Raw genomic sequence first — 16,995 nt, forward strand, 5'->3', positions numbered from 1 at the left:
GGGTCGACGGAACCACCTAAAACTATTCCTTTTGCAAATGCATTTAAGCATTTAAGCATCACTCTAACATATGTAACTATTCCTCAAATGCATTTAACCATCATTTTCAGTCTAACATAAGCAAATGATACTAACTGGAGTTCAACACATTATAGGAATACACAACCATTGTTCACATTACATAGTGGAGTTCAAATGCACAATCCATCCTTTTCTCACAAAAGGATGAATAGCATATTAGTAGGTACATAAACAGCCAGAGTTCACAATTAGTTCTAGAACCATACATTACACTACCATAATTCTAAGTTACTAGGCCATTGCACAGCCATCCTTCCCAAAAGGTCTGCAATGCCCACTAATCTTAATTCATCTTGTTCAGTTCTCCAAGATGGCCTGGATCCCCTTGATCTTCTCCTTCAGCTTCTCCTCTGCCTTCATGAGCTCAGTAATCTTAAACTCTTGCATCTGCTTCTCTTCTTTATGGTTTTCCTTAAGCTTCAGCAGACCAGCAACCTGGAACTTCAACTCTAGCTTCTCTTGGGTGAGCTTCTCCTCAAACTTTGTGAACTCTGCATTCTTCAGCTCCAAATTCTCTTGAGCCTCAATCCTCAATTGCTTCTCTTTCATATTCTTCAACTTGAGGTTTTGGATGGCAGTTGCTTGAGCACTTGTCAGGTTGCACAGGATTTCAAACTTCTGTTGAAGCTTCTCTAGAGCTGCATCTTTCTTTGCCATTTTTGCATTCATACCAGCCACCAATTCAGCTCTGCATTGGTGCTGATATGTGACAGCTGACTGCAGATAACTGAAATCCACAACCCTATCCTGCTGAAAGTCCACAAGTTGATGCACATCTTTCACTAACTTGTCATATTGTGCATCCAGCTTCTTATTTTCTTCTGTCAAATGGTGAATAGTTAAAGAACTTTGAAGATTATCATCCACCCTAGCAGACTTGCTCTCTTCAACCATTGACCAAAGCTTCAGCAATGCATTCTCCATTGTTGGGGGCCACTGCTCATCAACCCACTGAACAAACCCACAATTCTGACCTTCCTGGAAAAATAACAAGGCAAAATTTAGTACAATACAACTACTAATAGTAGTAAGCAACAATTAGTTCATGCCAGTAGCTAATGTTGGTACTGACCAACACTGAATTTGCACATCCATGTGCTAAGCAAGAGGGTGATCAGTATATAATTAGCAGAGTAACACTACATTCAACTTTGCATAATAACCAACTTACAATTGGCCATTAATATAATGGAATCCTACATTAGCCTAGCTAAATACACTACATTAGCCTGCAGGAACAAACTAGCTAATGACAGTACCTACTATCAGCAGTAAGCAACAGTTACTTATTAAGAGTCACACATCAGCTAATGGCTAATGTGAGTACTAAGCTGTTGGAAATATGCCCTAGAGGCAATAATAAAAGTATTATTATTATATTTCCTTGTTCATGATAATTGTCTTTATTCATGCTATAATTGTGTTATCCGGAAATCGTAATGCATGTGTGAATAGCAGACATCAACATGTCCCTAGTGAGCCTCTAGTTGACTAGCTCGTTGATCAACAGATAGTCATGGTTTCCTGACTATGGACACTGGATGTCATTGATAACGAGATCACATCATTAGGAGAATGATGTGATGGACAAGACCCAATCCTAAACATAGCACAAGATCGTATAGTTCGTTTGCTAGAGTTTTCCAATGTCAAGTATCTTTTCCTTAGACCATGAGATCGTGTAACTCCCGGATACCGTAGGAGTGCTTTGGGTATGCCAAACGTCACAACGTAACTGGGTGACTATAAAGGTAGACTACGGGTATCTCCGAAAGTGTCTGTTGGGTGACATGGATCAAGACTGGGATTTGTCACTCCGTATGACGGAGAGGTATCACTGGGCCCACTCGGTAATGCATCATCATAATGAGCTCAGAGTGACCAAGTGTCTGGTCACGAGATCATGCATTACGGTACGAGTAAAGTGACTTGCCGGTAACGAGATTGAACGAGGTATTGGGATACCGACGATCGAATCTCGGGCAAGTAACATATCGATAGACAAAGGGAATAGCGTACGGGGTTGATAGAATCCTCGACATCGTGGTTCATCCGATGAGATCATCGTGGAGCATGTGGGAGCCAACATGGGTATCCAGATCCCGCTGTTGGTTATTGACCGGAGAGTCGTTTCGGTCATGTCTGCTTGTCTCCCGAACCCGTAGGGTCTACACACTTAAGGTTCAGTTACGCTAGGGTTGTAGGGATATGTATATGCAGTAACCCGAATGTTGTTCGGAGTCCCGGATGAGATCCCGGACGTCACGAGGAGTTCCGGAATGGTCCGGAGGTAAAGATTTATATATGGGAAGTCCTGTTTCGGGCACAGGGACAAGTTTCGGGGTTATCGGTATTGTACCGGGACCACCGGAAGGGTCCCGAGGGTCCACCGGGTGGGTCCACCTGTCCCGGGGGGCCACATGGGCTGTAAGGGGGTGCGCCTTGGCCTAATGGGCCAAGGGCACCAGCCCCACATAGGCCCATGCGCCTAGGGTTTAAGGGGGAAAGAGTCCTAGGAGGGGAAGGCACCTCCTAGGTGCCTTGGGGGGGGAGGGAAACCCCCCCTTGGCCGCCGCACCCCCTAGGAGATTGGATCTCCTAGGGCCGGCCACCCCCCCTTGGCCCTCCTATATATAGTGGGGGAGAGGAGGGACTTCATACCTGAATGCCTTGGCCTTTGGTTGCCTCCTTCTCCCTCCCCAACACCTCATCCACCTCCATAGTGCTTAGCGAAGCTCTGCCGGAGTACTGCAGCTCCATCAACACCACGCCGTCGTGCTGCTGCTGGTGCCATCTCCCTCAACCTCTCCTCCCTCCCTTGCTGGATCAAGAAGGAGGAGACGTGGCTGTTCCGTACGTGTGTTGAACGCGGAGGTGCCGTCCGTTCGGCGCTGGTCATCGGTGATTTGGATCACGTCGAGTACGACTACATCATCACCGTTCTTTTGAACGCTTCCGCTCGTGATCTACAAAGGTATGTAGATGCATCTAATCACTCGTTGCTAGATGAACTCCTAGATGATCTTGGTGAAACGAGTAGGAAAATTTTTGTTTTCTGCAACGTTCCCCAACAGTGGCATCATGAGCTAGGTCTATGCGTAGTTCTTCTTGCGCGAGTAGAACACAATTTGTTGTGGGCGTAGATTTGTCAACTTTCTTGCCGTTACTAGTCCTTTCTTGCTTCAGCGGTATTGTGGGATGAAGCGGCCCGGACCAACCTTACACGTACGCTTACGTGAGACCGGTTCCACCGACTAACATGCACTAGTTGCATAAGGTGGCTGGCGGGTGTCTGTCTCTCCTACTTTAGTTGGAGCGGAATCGATGAACAGGGTCCTTATGAAGGGTAAATAGAAGTTGACAAATCACGTTGTGGCTTTAACGTAGGTAAGAAAACGTTCTTGCTAGAACCCTAATTCAGCCACGTAAAACTTGCAACAAAAATTAGAGGACGTCTAACTTGTTTTTGCAGCAAGTGGTTTGTGATATGATATGGCCAAAGTTGTGATGAATGATGAATGATCTATATGTGATGTATGAGATGTTCATGCTATTGTAATAGGATTCACGACTTGCATGTCGATGAGTATGACAATCGGCAGGAGCCATAGGAGTTGTCTTTATTCTTTTATATGACCTGCGTGTCATCAAGAAACGCCATGTAAATTACTTTACTTTATTGCTAAACGCGTTAGCCATAGTAGTAGAAGTAATAGTTGGCGAGCAACTTCATGGAGACACGATGATGGAGATCATGATGATGGAGATCATGGTGTCAAGCCGGTGACAAGATGATCATGGAGCCCCAAGATGGAGATCAAAGGAGCTGTGTGATATTGGCCATATCATGTCATGTTTATTATTTGATTGCATGTGATGTTTATCATGTTTTGCATCTTGTTTACTTAGAACGAAGGTAGTAAATAAGATGATCCCTCACAATAAATTCAAGAAGTGTTCCCCCTAACTGTGCACCGTTGCGACAGTTCGCTGTTTCAAAACACCACGTGATGATCGGGTGTTTTATTCAGACGTTCACATACAACGGGTGTAAGACAGATTTACACATGCAAACACTTAGGTTGACTTGACGAGCCTAGCATGTACAGACATGGCCTCGGAACACAGAGGACCGAAAGGTCGAGCATGAGTCGTATAGAAGATACGATCAACATGAAGATGTTCACCGATGTTGACTAGTCCGTCTCACGTGATGATCGGACACGGTCTAGTTTAACTCGGATCATGTAATACTTAGACGACTAGAGGGATGTCTAATCTAAGTGGGAGTTCACTAATAATTTGATTAGTTGAACTTAATTATCATGAACTTAGTCTAAAATCTTTGCAATATGTCTTGTAGATCAAATGGCCAACGTAGTCCTCAACTTCAACGCGTTCCTAGAGAAAACTAAGCTGAAAGACGATGGCAGCAACTATACGGACTGGGTCCGGAACCTGAGGATCATCCTCATAGCTGCCAAGAAAGATTATGTCCTACAAGCACCGCTTGGTGACGCACCCGTTCTCCCTGCAGAACAAGACGTTATGAACGCTTGGCAGGCACGTTCCGATGACTACTCCCTCGTTCAGTGCGGCATGCTTTACAGCCTAGAGCCGGGGCTCCAAAAACGTTTTGAGAGACATGGAGCATATGAGATGTTCGAAGAGCTGAAAATGGTTTTCCAAGCTCATGCCCGGGTCGAGAGATATGAAGTCTCCGACAAATTCTTCAGCTGTAAGATGGAGGAAAACAGTTCTGTCAGTGAGCACATACTCACTATGTCTGGGTTGCATAACCGCTTGACTCAGCTGGGAGTTAATCTCCCGGATGATGCGGTCATTGACAGAATCCTCCAGTCGCTTCCACCAAGCTACAAGAGCTTTGTGATGAACTTCAATATGCAGGGGATGGAAAAGACCATTCCTGAAGTATTTGCGATGCTGAAATCAGCAGAGGTAGAAGTCAGGAAGGAACATCAAGTGTTGATGGTCAATAAAACCACTAAGTTCAAGAAAGGCAAGGGTAAAAAGAACTTCAAGAAGGACGGCAAGGAGGTTGCCGCGCCCGGCAAGCAAGCTGCCGGGAAGAAGCCAAAGAATGGACCCAAGCCCGAGACTGAGTGCTTTTATTGCAAGGGAAGCGGTCACTGGAAGCGGAACTGCCCTAAGTACTTAGCGGATAAGAAGGCCGGCAAAACAAAAGGTATATGTGATATACATGTAATTGATGTGTACCTTACTAGTGCCCGTAGTGGCTCCTGGGTATTTGATACCGGTGCAGTTGCTCACATTTGTAACTCAAAGCAGGGGCTGCGGAATAAACGGAAACTGGCAAAGGACGAGGTGACGATGCGCGTCGGGAATGGTTCCAAGGTCAATGTGATCGCCGTCGGCACGCTGCCTCTGCATCTTCCTTCGGGATTAGTTTTAAACCTTAATAATTGTTATTTAGTGCCAGCTTTGAGCATGAACATTGTATCGGGATCTCGTTTAATTCGAGATGGCTACTCTTTTAAATCTGAGAATAATGGTTGTTCCATTTTTATGAGAGATATGTTTTATGGTCATGCTCCTATGGTGAATGGTTTATTCCTTATGAATCTCGAACGTGATGCTACACATATTCATAATGTGAGTACCAAAAGAAGTAAGGTTGATAATGATAGTCCCACATACCTGTGGCACTGCCGCCTTGGTCACATAGGTGTCAAACGCATGAAGAAGCTCCATGCTGATGGACTTTTAGAGTCTCTTGATTATGAATCATTTGACACGTGCGAACCATGCCTTATGGGTAAAATGACCAAGACTCCATTCTCAGGAACAATGGAGCGAGCAACCGACTTATTGGAAATCATACATACTGATGTGTGCGGTCCGATGAGTGTTGAGGCTCGCGGTGGCTATCGTTATGTTCTCACCCTCACTGATGATTTAAGTAGGTATGGGTATATCTACTTAATGAAACACAAGTCTGAAACCTTTGAAAAGTTCAAGGAATTTCAGAGTGAGGTTGAAAATCAACGTGACAGGAAAATCAAGTTTCTACGATCAGATCGTGGAGGAGAATACTTGAGTCACGAGTTTGGGGCACACTTAAGAAAATGTGGAATAGTTTCACAACTCACGCCGCCTGGAACACCTCAGCGTAATGGTGTGTCCGAACGTCGTAATCGCACTCTGTTAGATATGATGCGATCTATGATGTCTCTTACCGATTTACCGCTTTCTTTTTGGGGCTATGCTTTAGAGACTGCCGCATTCACTTTAAATAGGGCTCCGTCGAAATCCGTTGAGACGACACCGTATGAATTATGGTTTGGGAAGAAACCTAAGCTGTCGTTTCTAAAAGTTTGGGGATGCGATGCTTATGTCAAGAAACTACAACCTGAAAAGCTCGAACCCAAATCGGAAAAATGCGTCTTCATAGGATACCCAAAAGAAACTATTGGGTACACCTTCTACCTCAGATCCGAAGGCAAGATCTTTGTTGCCAAGAATGGGTCCTTTCTGGAGAAAGAGTTTCTCTCGAAAGAAGTAAGTGGGAGGAAAGTAGAGCTTGATGAAGTATCACCTCTTGAACCGGAAAATGGCGCAACTCAAGAAAATGTTCCTGAGGTGCCAACACCGACTAGAGAGGAAGTTAATGATAATGATCAAGATACTTCTGATCAAGCTCCTACTGAAATTCGAAGGTCCACAAGGACACGTTCCGCACCAGAGTGGTACGGCAACCCTGTCTTGGAAATCATGTTGTTAGACAACGGCGAACCTTCGAACTATGAAGAAGCGATGGCGGGACCGGATTCCGACAAATGGCTGGAAGCCATGAAATCCGAGATAGGATCCATGTATGAAAACAAAGTATGGACTTTGACTGACTTGCCCGTTGAGCGGTGAGCCATAGAATATAAATGGATCTTTAAGAAGAAGACAGACGCGGATGGTAATGTGACCATCTATAAAGCTCGGCTTGTCGCTAAGGGTTATCGACAAGTTCAAGGGGTTGACTACGATGAGACTTTCTCACCGGTAGCGAAGCTGAAGTCCGTCCGAATCATGTTAGCAATTGCCGCATTCTATGATTACGAAATATGGCAAATGGACGTCAAAACGGCATTCCTTAATGGTTTCCTTAAGGAAGAATTGTATATGATACAACCGGAAGGTTTTGTCGATCCTAAGAATGCTGACAAAGTGTGCAAGCTCCAACGCTCGATTTATGGGCTGGTGCAAGCATCTCGGAGTTGGAACATTCGCTTTGATGAGATGATCAAAGCGTTTGGGTTTACACAGACTTATGGAGAAGCCTGCGTTTACAAGAAAGTGAGTGGGAGCTCTGTAGCATCTCTCATATTATATGTAGATGACATACTTTTGATGGGAAATGATATAGAACTCTTGGACAACATCAAGGCCTACTTGAATAAAGGTTTTTCAATGAAGGACCTTGGAGAAGCTGCTTATATATTAGGCATCAAAATCTATAGAGATAGATCAAGACACCTCATAGGTCTTTCACAAAGCACATACCTTGATAAGATATTGAAGAAGTTCAATATGGATCAATCCAAGAAAGGGTTCTTGCCTGTGTTGCAAGGTATGAAATTGAGCTCAGCTCAATGTCCGACCACGGCAGAAGATATAGAAGAGATGAGCGTCATCCCCTATGCCTCAGCCATAGGTTCTATTATGTATGCCATGCTGTGTACCAGACCTGATGTAAACCTTGCCGTAAGTTTGGTAGGAAGGTACCAAAGTAATCCCGGCAAGGAACACTGGACAGCGGTCAAGAATATCCTGAAGTACCTGAAAAGGACTAAGGAAATGTTTCTCGTTTATGGAGGTGACGAAGAGCTCGTCGTAAAGGGTTACGTCGACGCTAGCTTCGACACAGATCTGGATGACTCTAAGTCACAAACCGGATACGTGTATATTTTGAATGGTGGGGCAGTAAGCTGGTGCAGTTGCAAGCAAAGCGTCGTGGCGGGATCTACATGTGAAGCGGAGTACATGGCAGCCTCGGAGGCAGCACATGAAGCAATATGGGTGAAGGAGTTCATCACCGACCTAGGAGTCATACCCAATGCGTCGGGGCCGATCAAGCTCTTCTGTGACAACACTAGCGCTATTGCACTTGCCAAGGAGCCCAGGTTTCACAAGAAGACAAGGCACATCAAGCGTCGCTTCAACTCCATTCGTGAAAATGTTCAAGATGGAGACATAGAGATTTGTAAAGTGCATACGGACCTGAATGTAGCAGATCCGTTGACTAAACCTCTCCCTAGAGCAAAACATGATCAACACCAGAATTCCATGGGTGTTCGATTCATCACAATGTAACTAGATTATTGACTCTAGTGCAAGTGGGAGACTGTTGGAAATATGCCCTAGAGGCAATAATAAAAGTATTATTATTATATTTCCTTGTTCATGATAATTGTCTTTATTCATGCTATAATTGTGTTATCCGGAAATCGTAATGCATGTGTGAATAGCAGACATCAACATGTCCCTAGTGAGCCTCTAGTTGACTAGCTCATTGATCAACAGATAGTCATGGTTTCCTGACTATGGACACTGGATGTCATTGATAACGAGATCACATCATTAGGAGAATGATGTGATGGACAAGACCCAATCCTAAACATAGCACAAGATCGTATAGTTCGTTTGCTAGAGTTTTCCAATGTCAAGTATCTTTTCCTTAGACCATGAGATCGTGTAACTCCCGGATACCGTAGGAGTGCTTTGGGTATGCCAAACGTCACAACGTAACTGGGTGACTATAAAGGTAGACTACGGGTATCTCCGAAAGTGTCTGTTGGGTGACATGGATCAAGACTGGGATTTGTCACTCCGTATGACGGAGAGGTATCACTGGGCCCACTCGGTAATGCATCATCATAATGAGCTCAGAGTGACCAAGTGTCTGGTCACGGGATCATGCATTACGGACGAGTAAAGTGACTTGCCGGTAACGAGATTGAACGAGGTATTGGGATACCGACGATCGAATCTCGGGCAAGTAACATATCGATAGACAAAAGGAATAGCGTACGGGGTTGATAGAATCCTCGACATCATGGTTCATCCGATGAGATCATCGTGGAGCATGTGGGAGCCAACATGGGTATCCAGATCCCGCTGTTGGTTATTGACCGGAGAGTCGTCTCGGTCATGTCTGCTTGTCTCCCGAACCCGTAGGGTCTACACACTTAAGGTTCAGTTACGCTAGGGTTGTAGGGATATGTATATGCAGTAACCCGAATGTTGTTCGGAGTCCCGGATGAGATCCCGGACGTCACGAGGAGTTCCGAAATGGTCCGGAGGTAAAGATTTATATATGGGAAGTCCTGTTTTGGGCACCGGGACAAGTTTCGGGGTTATCGGTATTGTACCGGGACCACCGGAAGGGTCCCGGGGGTCCACCGGGTGGGTCCACCTGTCCCGGGGGGGCACATGGGCTGTTAGGGGGTGCGCCTTGGCCTAATGGGCCAAGGGCACCAGCCCCACATAGGCCCATGCGCCTAGGGTTTAAGGGGGAAAGAGTCCTAGGAGGGGAAGGCACCTCCTAGGTGCCTTGGGGGGGGGGAGGGAAACCCCCCCTTGGCCGCCGCACCCCCTAGGAGATTGGATCTCCTAGGGCCGGCCACCCCCCCTTGGCCCTCCTATATATAGTGGGGGAGAGGAGGGACTTCATACCTGAACGCCTTGGCCTTTGGTTGCCTCCTTCTCCCTCCCCAACACCTCATCCACCTCCATAGTGCTTAGCGAAGCTCTGCCGGAGTACTGCAGCTCCATCAACACCACGCCGTCGTGCTGCTGCTGGTGCCATCTCCCTCAACCTCTCCTCCCTCCCTTGCTGGATCAAGAAGGAGGAGACGTGGCTGTTCCGTACGTGTGTTGAACGCGGAGGTGCCGTCCGTTCGGCGCTGGTCATCGGTGATTTGGATCACGTCGAGTACGACTACATCATCACCGTTCTTTTGAACGCTTCCGCTCGTGATCTACAAAGGTATGTAGATGCATCTAATCACTCATTGCTAGATGAACTCCTAGATGATCTTGGTGAAACGAGTAGGAAAATTTTTGTTTTCTGCAACGTTCCCCAACATAAGCAACATTGCATACAACAGAGCATTCATGTGCACACAACAGAGCATGCTTGAGCCTATATTTAGCCTAAATGCACTCTACTGACCATAATATTCACCATTCCTACAATGAGCACTACAGTATGACATATATGACTAACAAAATTACCAATCACATAACTGAATAACAATTGGCAAACAAGACTATGTGACTTCCAATGAACATATCCTGTGCATAATCAGTAAGGCAAGAAAATTACCGGCTCTGCACATGCTAAGAACCTTCTCCCAGTCATTGTTCCTTCAAATGCAACAAGCCTCTCTGATGGCTTCCCATGCTTCTCGCACAGCACTATCAGATCTAGCTCAAGACCATTGTAATCCGGGTCCTGAAGAGAGAAAGGCACCTGCCCAAGCAAAATCCAAGTTAGCATCATGTGCAGAGGACGAGGACAAAGCAAATCAAACGAAATCCTCACAGCAAAGACCACCTAGACAGAAAAATCCCAAAATTTTCCTAAACCTAGCCCTAACCCTAGCTCCAATGGAGTAACTGACCTGATTGAGCCCATCGGTGGAGGTTTCGGAGTGCATGTACGGGAGGCTTGAGTTCTCGTCGCTGCTCTCGTCTTCAAAAACCATGGCTGCGGCAGCGTCGTGTGGCGTCCGGCGGGGGCGGGCGCAGCCGGCGGCGAGGCAGAGAGAAGGAAGAAGAACGCAGAGCAGAGCGGGGGGAGTGAGCGGGGGTGTGGCTCGACCGCACCAGCGGCGCCCTAAACGGGAGCCGGCCTCGTCCCAGTCAGCGCGCGGGCACGCGCGCACTGGCCAGCGTGTCGCCTGACGGGCGGGCCCAACCGGTCAGCTTTTCTGTCAATACGTATAAAACACACTTTTAGTCTTTTTTGCAACGGCTCGCCCCAATCTTGGTACTGACATGTAAAAATTACCAATCTTGGTACCAATCTGCTTCCAATGCCCCAATTGTGGTACTTCTGTGCAATTTACTCCTTTATAATAGACTAGAGTCTGGAGCAACCATGTGCCTTGCGATGGTCACTTCTTCTGATCATTTGGCCCTGCAACACACAAATGATTAATTAATGCAAAAGACAATTTGTGCATGCATGGATATATACTCAGTAGAATGGAGTTCACACCAGTACCAGTCCATATGATTCGACCAAATGATATTAATTTTATTAAATGATGTCTGTTTATAGTGCTTCAGAAAAAAAATCATGTGAATTAATAATAAAGTACAATCTTCTCGAAAAACAGAAATAATTAAGAACAGTAAAACTGAACCTTTTCCGAGCCTTCTCACGCACCCACAGATTTAGGCCGTCGGATCGCGCATATCAGCCATCCCTGGCCGTCCAAGGCACTTTTTCTCCGCATGGGCTGATACTGGGCCGGTTCGGTTTGTCCTTGGGCAGCTATTTCCGTGGCCAAATCCAAAGCTTCTCGTTCGCTGACATTCTCCAACGTTGGATGCCGAACGAATGAACTTGATTCTGCTCTGCCCCCTGAAAAAAAGGATTCTGTTGTGGGTCTTCGTAGCCCCCATCCACTTCCCCTCCCCTTCCCGCACACGCCTCGCACTTCCACACCCCCGACCCCTCAGGTGCGCCGCCTCTGCCATCGTCACCGGCTCACCGTGGAGAGAGAAAGAGAGTGCTGACGATGGCAACGACGGCCCAAACGGATTGCCAAGCACATCATGCAAAGTGGAGCCGCTCGGATCTCTGCCCTTCTAGACCGAGTCTCCAAACCTCGCACGAAAAGAAGGGATCATGGCGATGGCGGCGGCCGGAGTCACTTCCTCCATCATCGACAGGTCTGTGTACCTCTCCTCCATCCGTGCATCCCCTGTTTTCTATGAATCGCTTTCTCGATCTGGTCTCGGAAGACGATGTATGTGAGCCTGCTGCCGCTGCCCCCACGAAGGAAGAGGCGCCCTGAGAGGTTGTCGAGGCCGAAAGCGGCCAGAAGAGAAAGCTCGAGGAGGTCGATGCGGTCGTGCAGGCGAACGGCGCCGGGAAGGACGCCAACCAACCGTGCGTGGAAGGCAACGTGCAGGTTAATCTTTCCATCACCCCACCCCTCTATATCCAAGACTTGGTAATGCTGATGACCGTTCTGAACATATGAGCAGGGACAACGTGAACCTGAAAAACAAATAAGAAAATGAGCATGTACGCTATTATGAAATTTGCAACCCAAACTTATTAAAGAATGGAGATCTCACCTCATCCACAAGGAGCAATCCCCGCTCCCTGTTATATTATCAGGGTCAATTTCGGCTGATGCTAATGCCTACATGGACAATATATACTTGGTTTGCAAACAGCCTGACTGACTGCTGATTTGGTTGGACCCACAAATTCGTTCATGTTACTGGCATAGAAGATGCGATTTCTGGAACCTTTGGAATCTTTAGAAGCCATGTAATATGACGACTGCTGTTTTCGAAGCTATGGCACAACACTAGGACAATATTACATTTTTCTTATACGATGCAAAGAAAATGGCTCTGATAACAAACAAATGCTCTACAGATCCACAAGGCCCGCCACGTGGCAGGCACTAAATTCACATAGTTTTACTCATCGAGTACTTATTGTGAAGGCAGTATCACTTTGCCAGAAGAAGCTGTGAGGTTCCTCAGACCCCCGATATAGCTTATGTTCTAGGTATGATAATGCTTCTCAGGTAGTCTCTCAATTTAGTACCAAAATGGTTGGGACGTTATGCGGCCTAGCTTCAACATTCAGTTGTCTTTTTGTGTTGAATTTTTGACTGGGTTAACATGAGCTAATGAAAGTCAGACATTGTTTCTGCTTGTGTACCCCCATATTTTGACACAAAGGTTCATAACTGGTTTGCTTTTCGTTTTTGCCACAAGCTTTGGTTAATCAACACATGCATGAGCAATTGAGCGGTATATTATCTCAGGAGTCTTCTTTGCTGTTGCTCAACTCAGATGTAATGATGTGAAGTACAACCACCAATATTTATTTCTGGACTAAAAATTACTTGGTGCATGATGTCCGCCACGCTTTTGATCTACCTCCACATCGGTCGTGCCTTTCCCCGCGAAGTGGGACGAGGCTCGATCACGATGGCAAAGAGGAGTTTTCCAAGATGACTCACACCATGCCAAGATGTGTTTGTAAATAAGTAATTTTTCTAACTATTTAAGCTTAGTAGCAATGTCATTTTCTCTTGGTGTGGCAAAAATTATGCTGGATTTAAAGAAGAGCACATTCTTCACGGTGGTAAAATGAGATCCGATTTAATACAGAAAGTCATGATTTGTGAGGAATAGCTATATGCCTTCTTGTTGTTTTGAACTGTGTGCATAAATAGAAACTATCGAAGTATACTTTGTAACTGAGTCATGTTCTCATTTTGCAGTTATGCTAGCAGAGAGTTGAAGCTATCGAAGTATACTGAAGAGATGTGAAATTTACATCAAATGGTTCAAGAACTAGCATCTAAGGTATATTAAGATACTAATTTATAGGAATTCGGCACTGCACACTACTTTCATGTTTTTCAAGTTTTCAAGAAATTATTCAAGTCTGCTACTTCGATACTCTCAGCCGCCATCTTTGTCTCCTCACTCTAGGCAGCGGAGCTACAGCCTACACTTCTTGTCGTGCTCCCTGTGACCCGCCTACTCATCTTGATCCGAAAATCAAGGGTAATTGTAATGTAGTCCCTCTCCTCATGGTCGTTATACTTCACGTATCCTCTCAGCCGAGCCTATGCATCTGGGCTGAAGCATTGTGTAATGTGCCACATGTGTTGTGTTTGAATACCACGCAGAAGATTCATGAGGCACTTTCTGTTAATAAAATTTGGTAGGACACACGCATGGATGCTGCAGTGGAGCATGAAGTCATAGACGCACTACATTAGAGTTAAGAACTCTTGGCACAAGACTTGAAAAGGCATCCTATCCTGAATCTCTTCCTATGATATATGTGAATTGACAAAGTATGTCTTTTTAAGATTTAGATCAATTCTCACGGAATACTACATGGATGTAAATTTTGTAGTCATCAAGAAGTTGTCCATCAACCAAATACTTAACTTATTAGGATGCTTACATGAAGAACGCAGAATGCACACAAATTATATGTTGTATGACATAGATAATACTACATCAACCTTATTGGGTCTATGAAGTGTTTTTCAGTAAGTTGTCCTTGCAAAATGATAGTTTGCATCCCCAGTTTGTGACCTTATTTACTATCACACATTTTACGTATTGGGTTCGTGGAAGATGAGACACTGGCATGTGCTTCCTTCTCCTCGCCCATGATCTTGCTAGGAGCATCATCGCAACCATTGCCTATGGATCGGCGCCACTCCCTGTTGGCCATGGCTCCACCATAATCTTTGCCTGCTTTATGAGTCGACGACCAAGCATGACACCTTCCTCAGGCAACGACATCCTCCTGTATTGACGCAATCGACTCAATCCTTGACAACGACCTCGCCTCCTCTATGTCCCCATAGGTTAGATAAGCTTCCTCCTGCACTCAACAAGCACTTTCTTGTGTCTCACATTCGGTCTGATACTCTTCTGCAAACAAAACCTATTCCAGTCCATATGCCACATAGCTGCTAGAACTAAAGCAACTATGCAGAATTCTGAAGGATTTACCGATGTACTTGTATTTTTTGCTTGAAATCATATGATCAATTAAGTTCAGTACTAAAACCTTCAAGCATTAATTATTCGACTCCATTTAATGTATCTTGTGCATGATCTATTGTTGTGATATCCGTTTTCCGAAATAGCTACTTCTCTTTTCAGGTTGAAACCATTCAGTCCATAAAGCTCGACACTCTAGGCACTAGAACTTTAGGACTATCACCACTATCTGCATAGACAGATTTATGTTGATAAGAATTTGTAAGCTACATTTAACAAATCTAGCTTCAAAAGAATTTTGACAGCTAATTAGATGCATATTTCCTCATGTTACTACTACTACTCACAATGTCGAGAGGTTGAAAATAGTCAAAGTCCTACAGTTAAATATGTAAATAATGAGTATACTCTTGCTCCAATTCCCTTTTGTCCTCCCAGATTTACCATAATTTCTTGGTTGAACTGTGAACTTTTCAAAGATGGAAAGCAACTACCACCAATAGTTGTAGCTCGAAGGAACTTCTTGAACATCTCAATGAAACATACAGGGACGGTACAACTTACTAGACATGGTGATAGCCGGCGGTGGCGAGGACGACGGTGGGGCTCATGCAGCCATGAGTTACATCTTTGGTGAGGTGTTATGGGCCACAAATGTTCTTCCATGTTTGATTATGTGGTTTGCTCTACGAGGATTTGATTTGTAGTTTTTGTGATTGCCATCAAAAGAGGGAGTTTTGAGTTTTGTCTCATTCTTATGAGAGATGGTAGAGATCTTGCCTCTTTTTGATTATATATGTTGATTGCTTTGCTTATTACACCAGCAATCAGGTTCCACTTTTATGCAAATGATAATTTCAAGGGCAAGAACATGTATTTATCTTGAAAAGGAAAATTTACCTTCACTTGGAAATACCAAAGGTGTTTGCATTAGCAAATTTGGTTGTATTTTCATATGCTTTTCTTTCCAAATATATTTCTAATGTGATTGCATAGAAATGATTAGTTCAAGTTTAAAATTATATCTTCTCTTTTTATACGGGTTGATTTCTATGACCACTTTAATCTGCTCAAATCTTATAATATAATATATATCCCTAGCATTAATCTAAGAAAGAGGATGGAACTGGCAGTATTAATACTTTGCATTCTGCCTTGAGGTTTGCAACACATCTGTGCATCTCTGAATCATGATCTTATTCTCGTTCGTGCGTCGGCTAGCATGCCTGAAGCTAAGAGTTTGAACCCCTTTTCCATCGGTACGGATGATTCCCTGCGCAACAAGACAAAGGAATCCTTTCCTTTCCTAAAAAAAGTATTCCATGTGCTGCTTCATTGCAGACTGATTAAATTTATTCCTTTGTTGACTTTGCAATATATGGGCCAATTTATGATAATTAAACTTTTCCCTTTCGTATCGGTCCATTGTAGAAATGGACGGACGCGGCAACGCACGTCTTTCATGATCTAGTAATGCAGTACAGTCCCCTGGAGAGTTGGAGTGTACAGATCAGCAGCCAACGTGGTTAGTGGCAAACCAAGATGCAGTACTTTCTAGCCTTTTGTAATTGTACTTTTACTTGTTTATTAATATAGAAAATACCATAGAACGATTGTTCTACGGTTTCGGCTCAAAAAAAAGCAAACCAAGATGCAATACCATGGCGTGCAGTTAGCCAAGATGCAAAAATGATCTGGCGCGTGTGAGGAGCGCCGATTGAGTGCCAACATTGCAAACCTCTTTTTACGGTGCCGAGATCTACCGGAGACAGGAGGTTCTCCAATCAATAGAATCTTGCCATCTCAAAAGTTGTCATAAGTTGTATCTCTGTATTTCACACATTTCTTCATTTAAGCCACTGTTTTTCATTAGCTGGACCCCACTCACGTGATTTGATCAGCTAGGCCTACCCACCCACGTGATTTCAAACATGCCCCTGGCTTTACACATACGCCTGAAACCAGTTCACTTCACACACATACAGAAAATGATAGTTTATTTTTTTAAAGGATCAATCTCTCTCCCACTTTAAAGGTCAATTTCACTTTTTCTTTCTTTCAAAATAGATCAGCTACACAGCTATTTCAATTCATATGTAACTGAAATATCATTTCAACTCTTTCAAAAAACACTGCAATCATTTTGAG

General features: G+C 44.7%; 1 protein-coding gene and 1 long non-coding RNA gene across 4 annotated transcripts; one reads left to right on the plus strand and one right to left on the minus strand.

Moving 5' to 3' along the window:
- Positions 1-378: 378 nt before the first annotated feature.
- LOC123067597 (uncharacterized) lies at positions 379-10,823 on the minus strand. Its single transcript, XM_044490329.1, has 3 exons — positions 10,740-10,823; positions 10,442-10,588; positions 379-1,059 (listed from the first exon to the last, which is right to left on the minus strand). The coding sequence occupies exons 1-3, from the start codon at positions 10,821-10,823 to the stop codon at positions 379-381; spliced, it is 912 nt and encodes a 303-aa protein (XP_044346264.1).
- Positions 10,824-11,564: 741 nt separating this feature from the next.
- LOC123070923 (uncharacterized) lies at positions 11,565-16,113 on the plus strand. Of its 3 annotated transcripts, XR_006434004.1 has the most exons (4): positions 11,565-13,361; positions 13,599-13,683; positions 13,813-13,887; positions 14,052-16,113. It is a non-coding gene; the product is annotated as an uncharacterized lncRNA (long non-coding RNA). The 3 variants fall into 3 exon arrangements; XR_006434003.1 differs by having other exon boundaries at positions 13,813-16,113; XR_006434005.1 differs by having other exon boundaries at positions 11,567-12,874; positions 13,813-16,113.
- Positions 16,114-16,995: the final 882 nt, after the last annotated feature.

The sequence above is a fragment of the Triticum aestivum genome, chromosome 3B (genome assembly GCF_018294505.1).
Source record: "Triticum aestivum cultivar Chinese Spring chromosome 3B, IWGSC CS RefSeq v2.1, whole genome shotgun sequence".
Lineage (NCBI taxonomy): Eukaryota > Viridiplantae > Streptophyta > Magnoliopsida > Poales > Poaceae > Triticum > Triticum aestivum.

Bases quoted from the DNA above. Each gene is read 5' to 3' on its own strand.
- LOC123067597 (XM_044490329.1), bottom strand. From the start codon at position 10,823: ATGGTTTTTGAAGACGAGAGCAGCGACGAGAACTCAAGCCTCCCGTAC. The intron at 10,589-10,739 runs GTCAGTTACTCC...TTGCTTGGGCAG, and splicing joins CCACCGATGGGCTCAATCAG to GTGCCTTTCTCTCTTCAGGA. The intron at 1,060-10,441 runs GTAATTTTCTTG...TTATTTTTCCAG, and splicing joins TCTTAGCATGTGCAGAGCCG to GAAGGTCAGAATTGTGGGTT.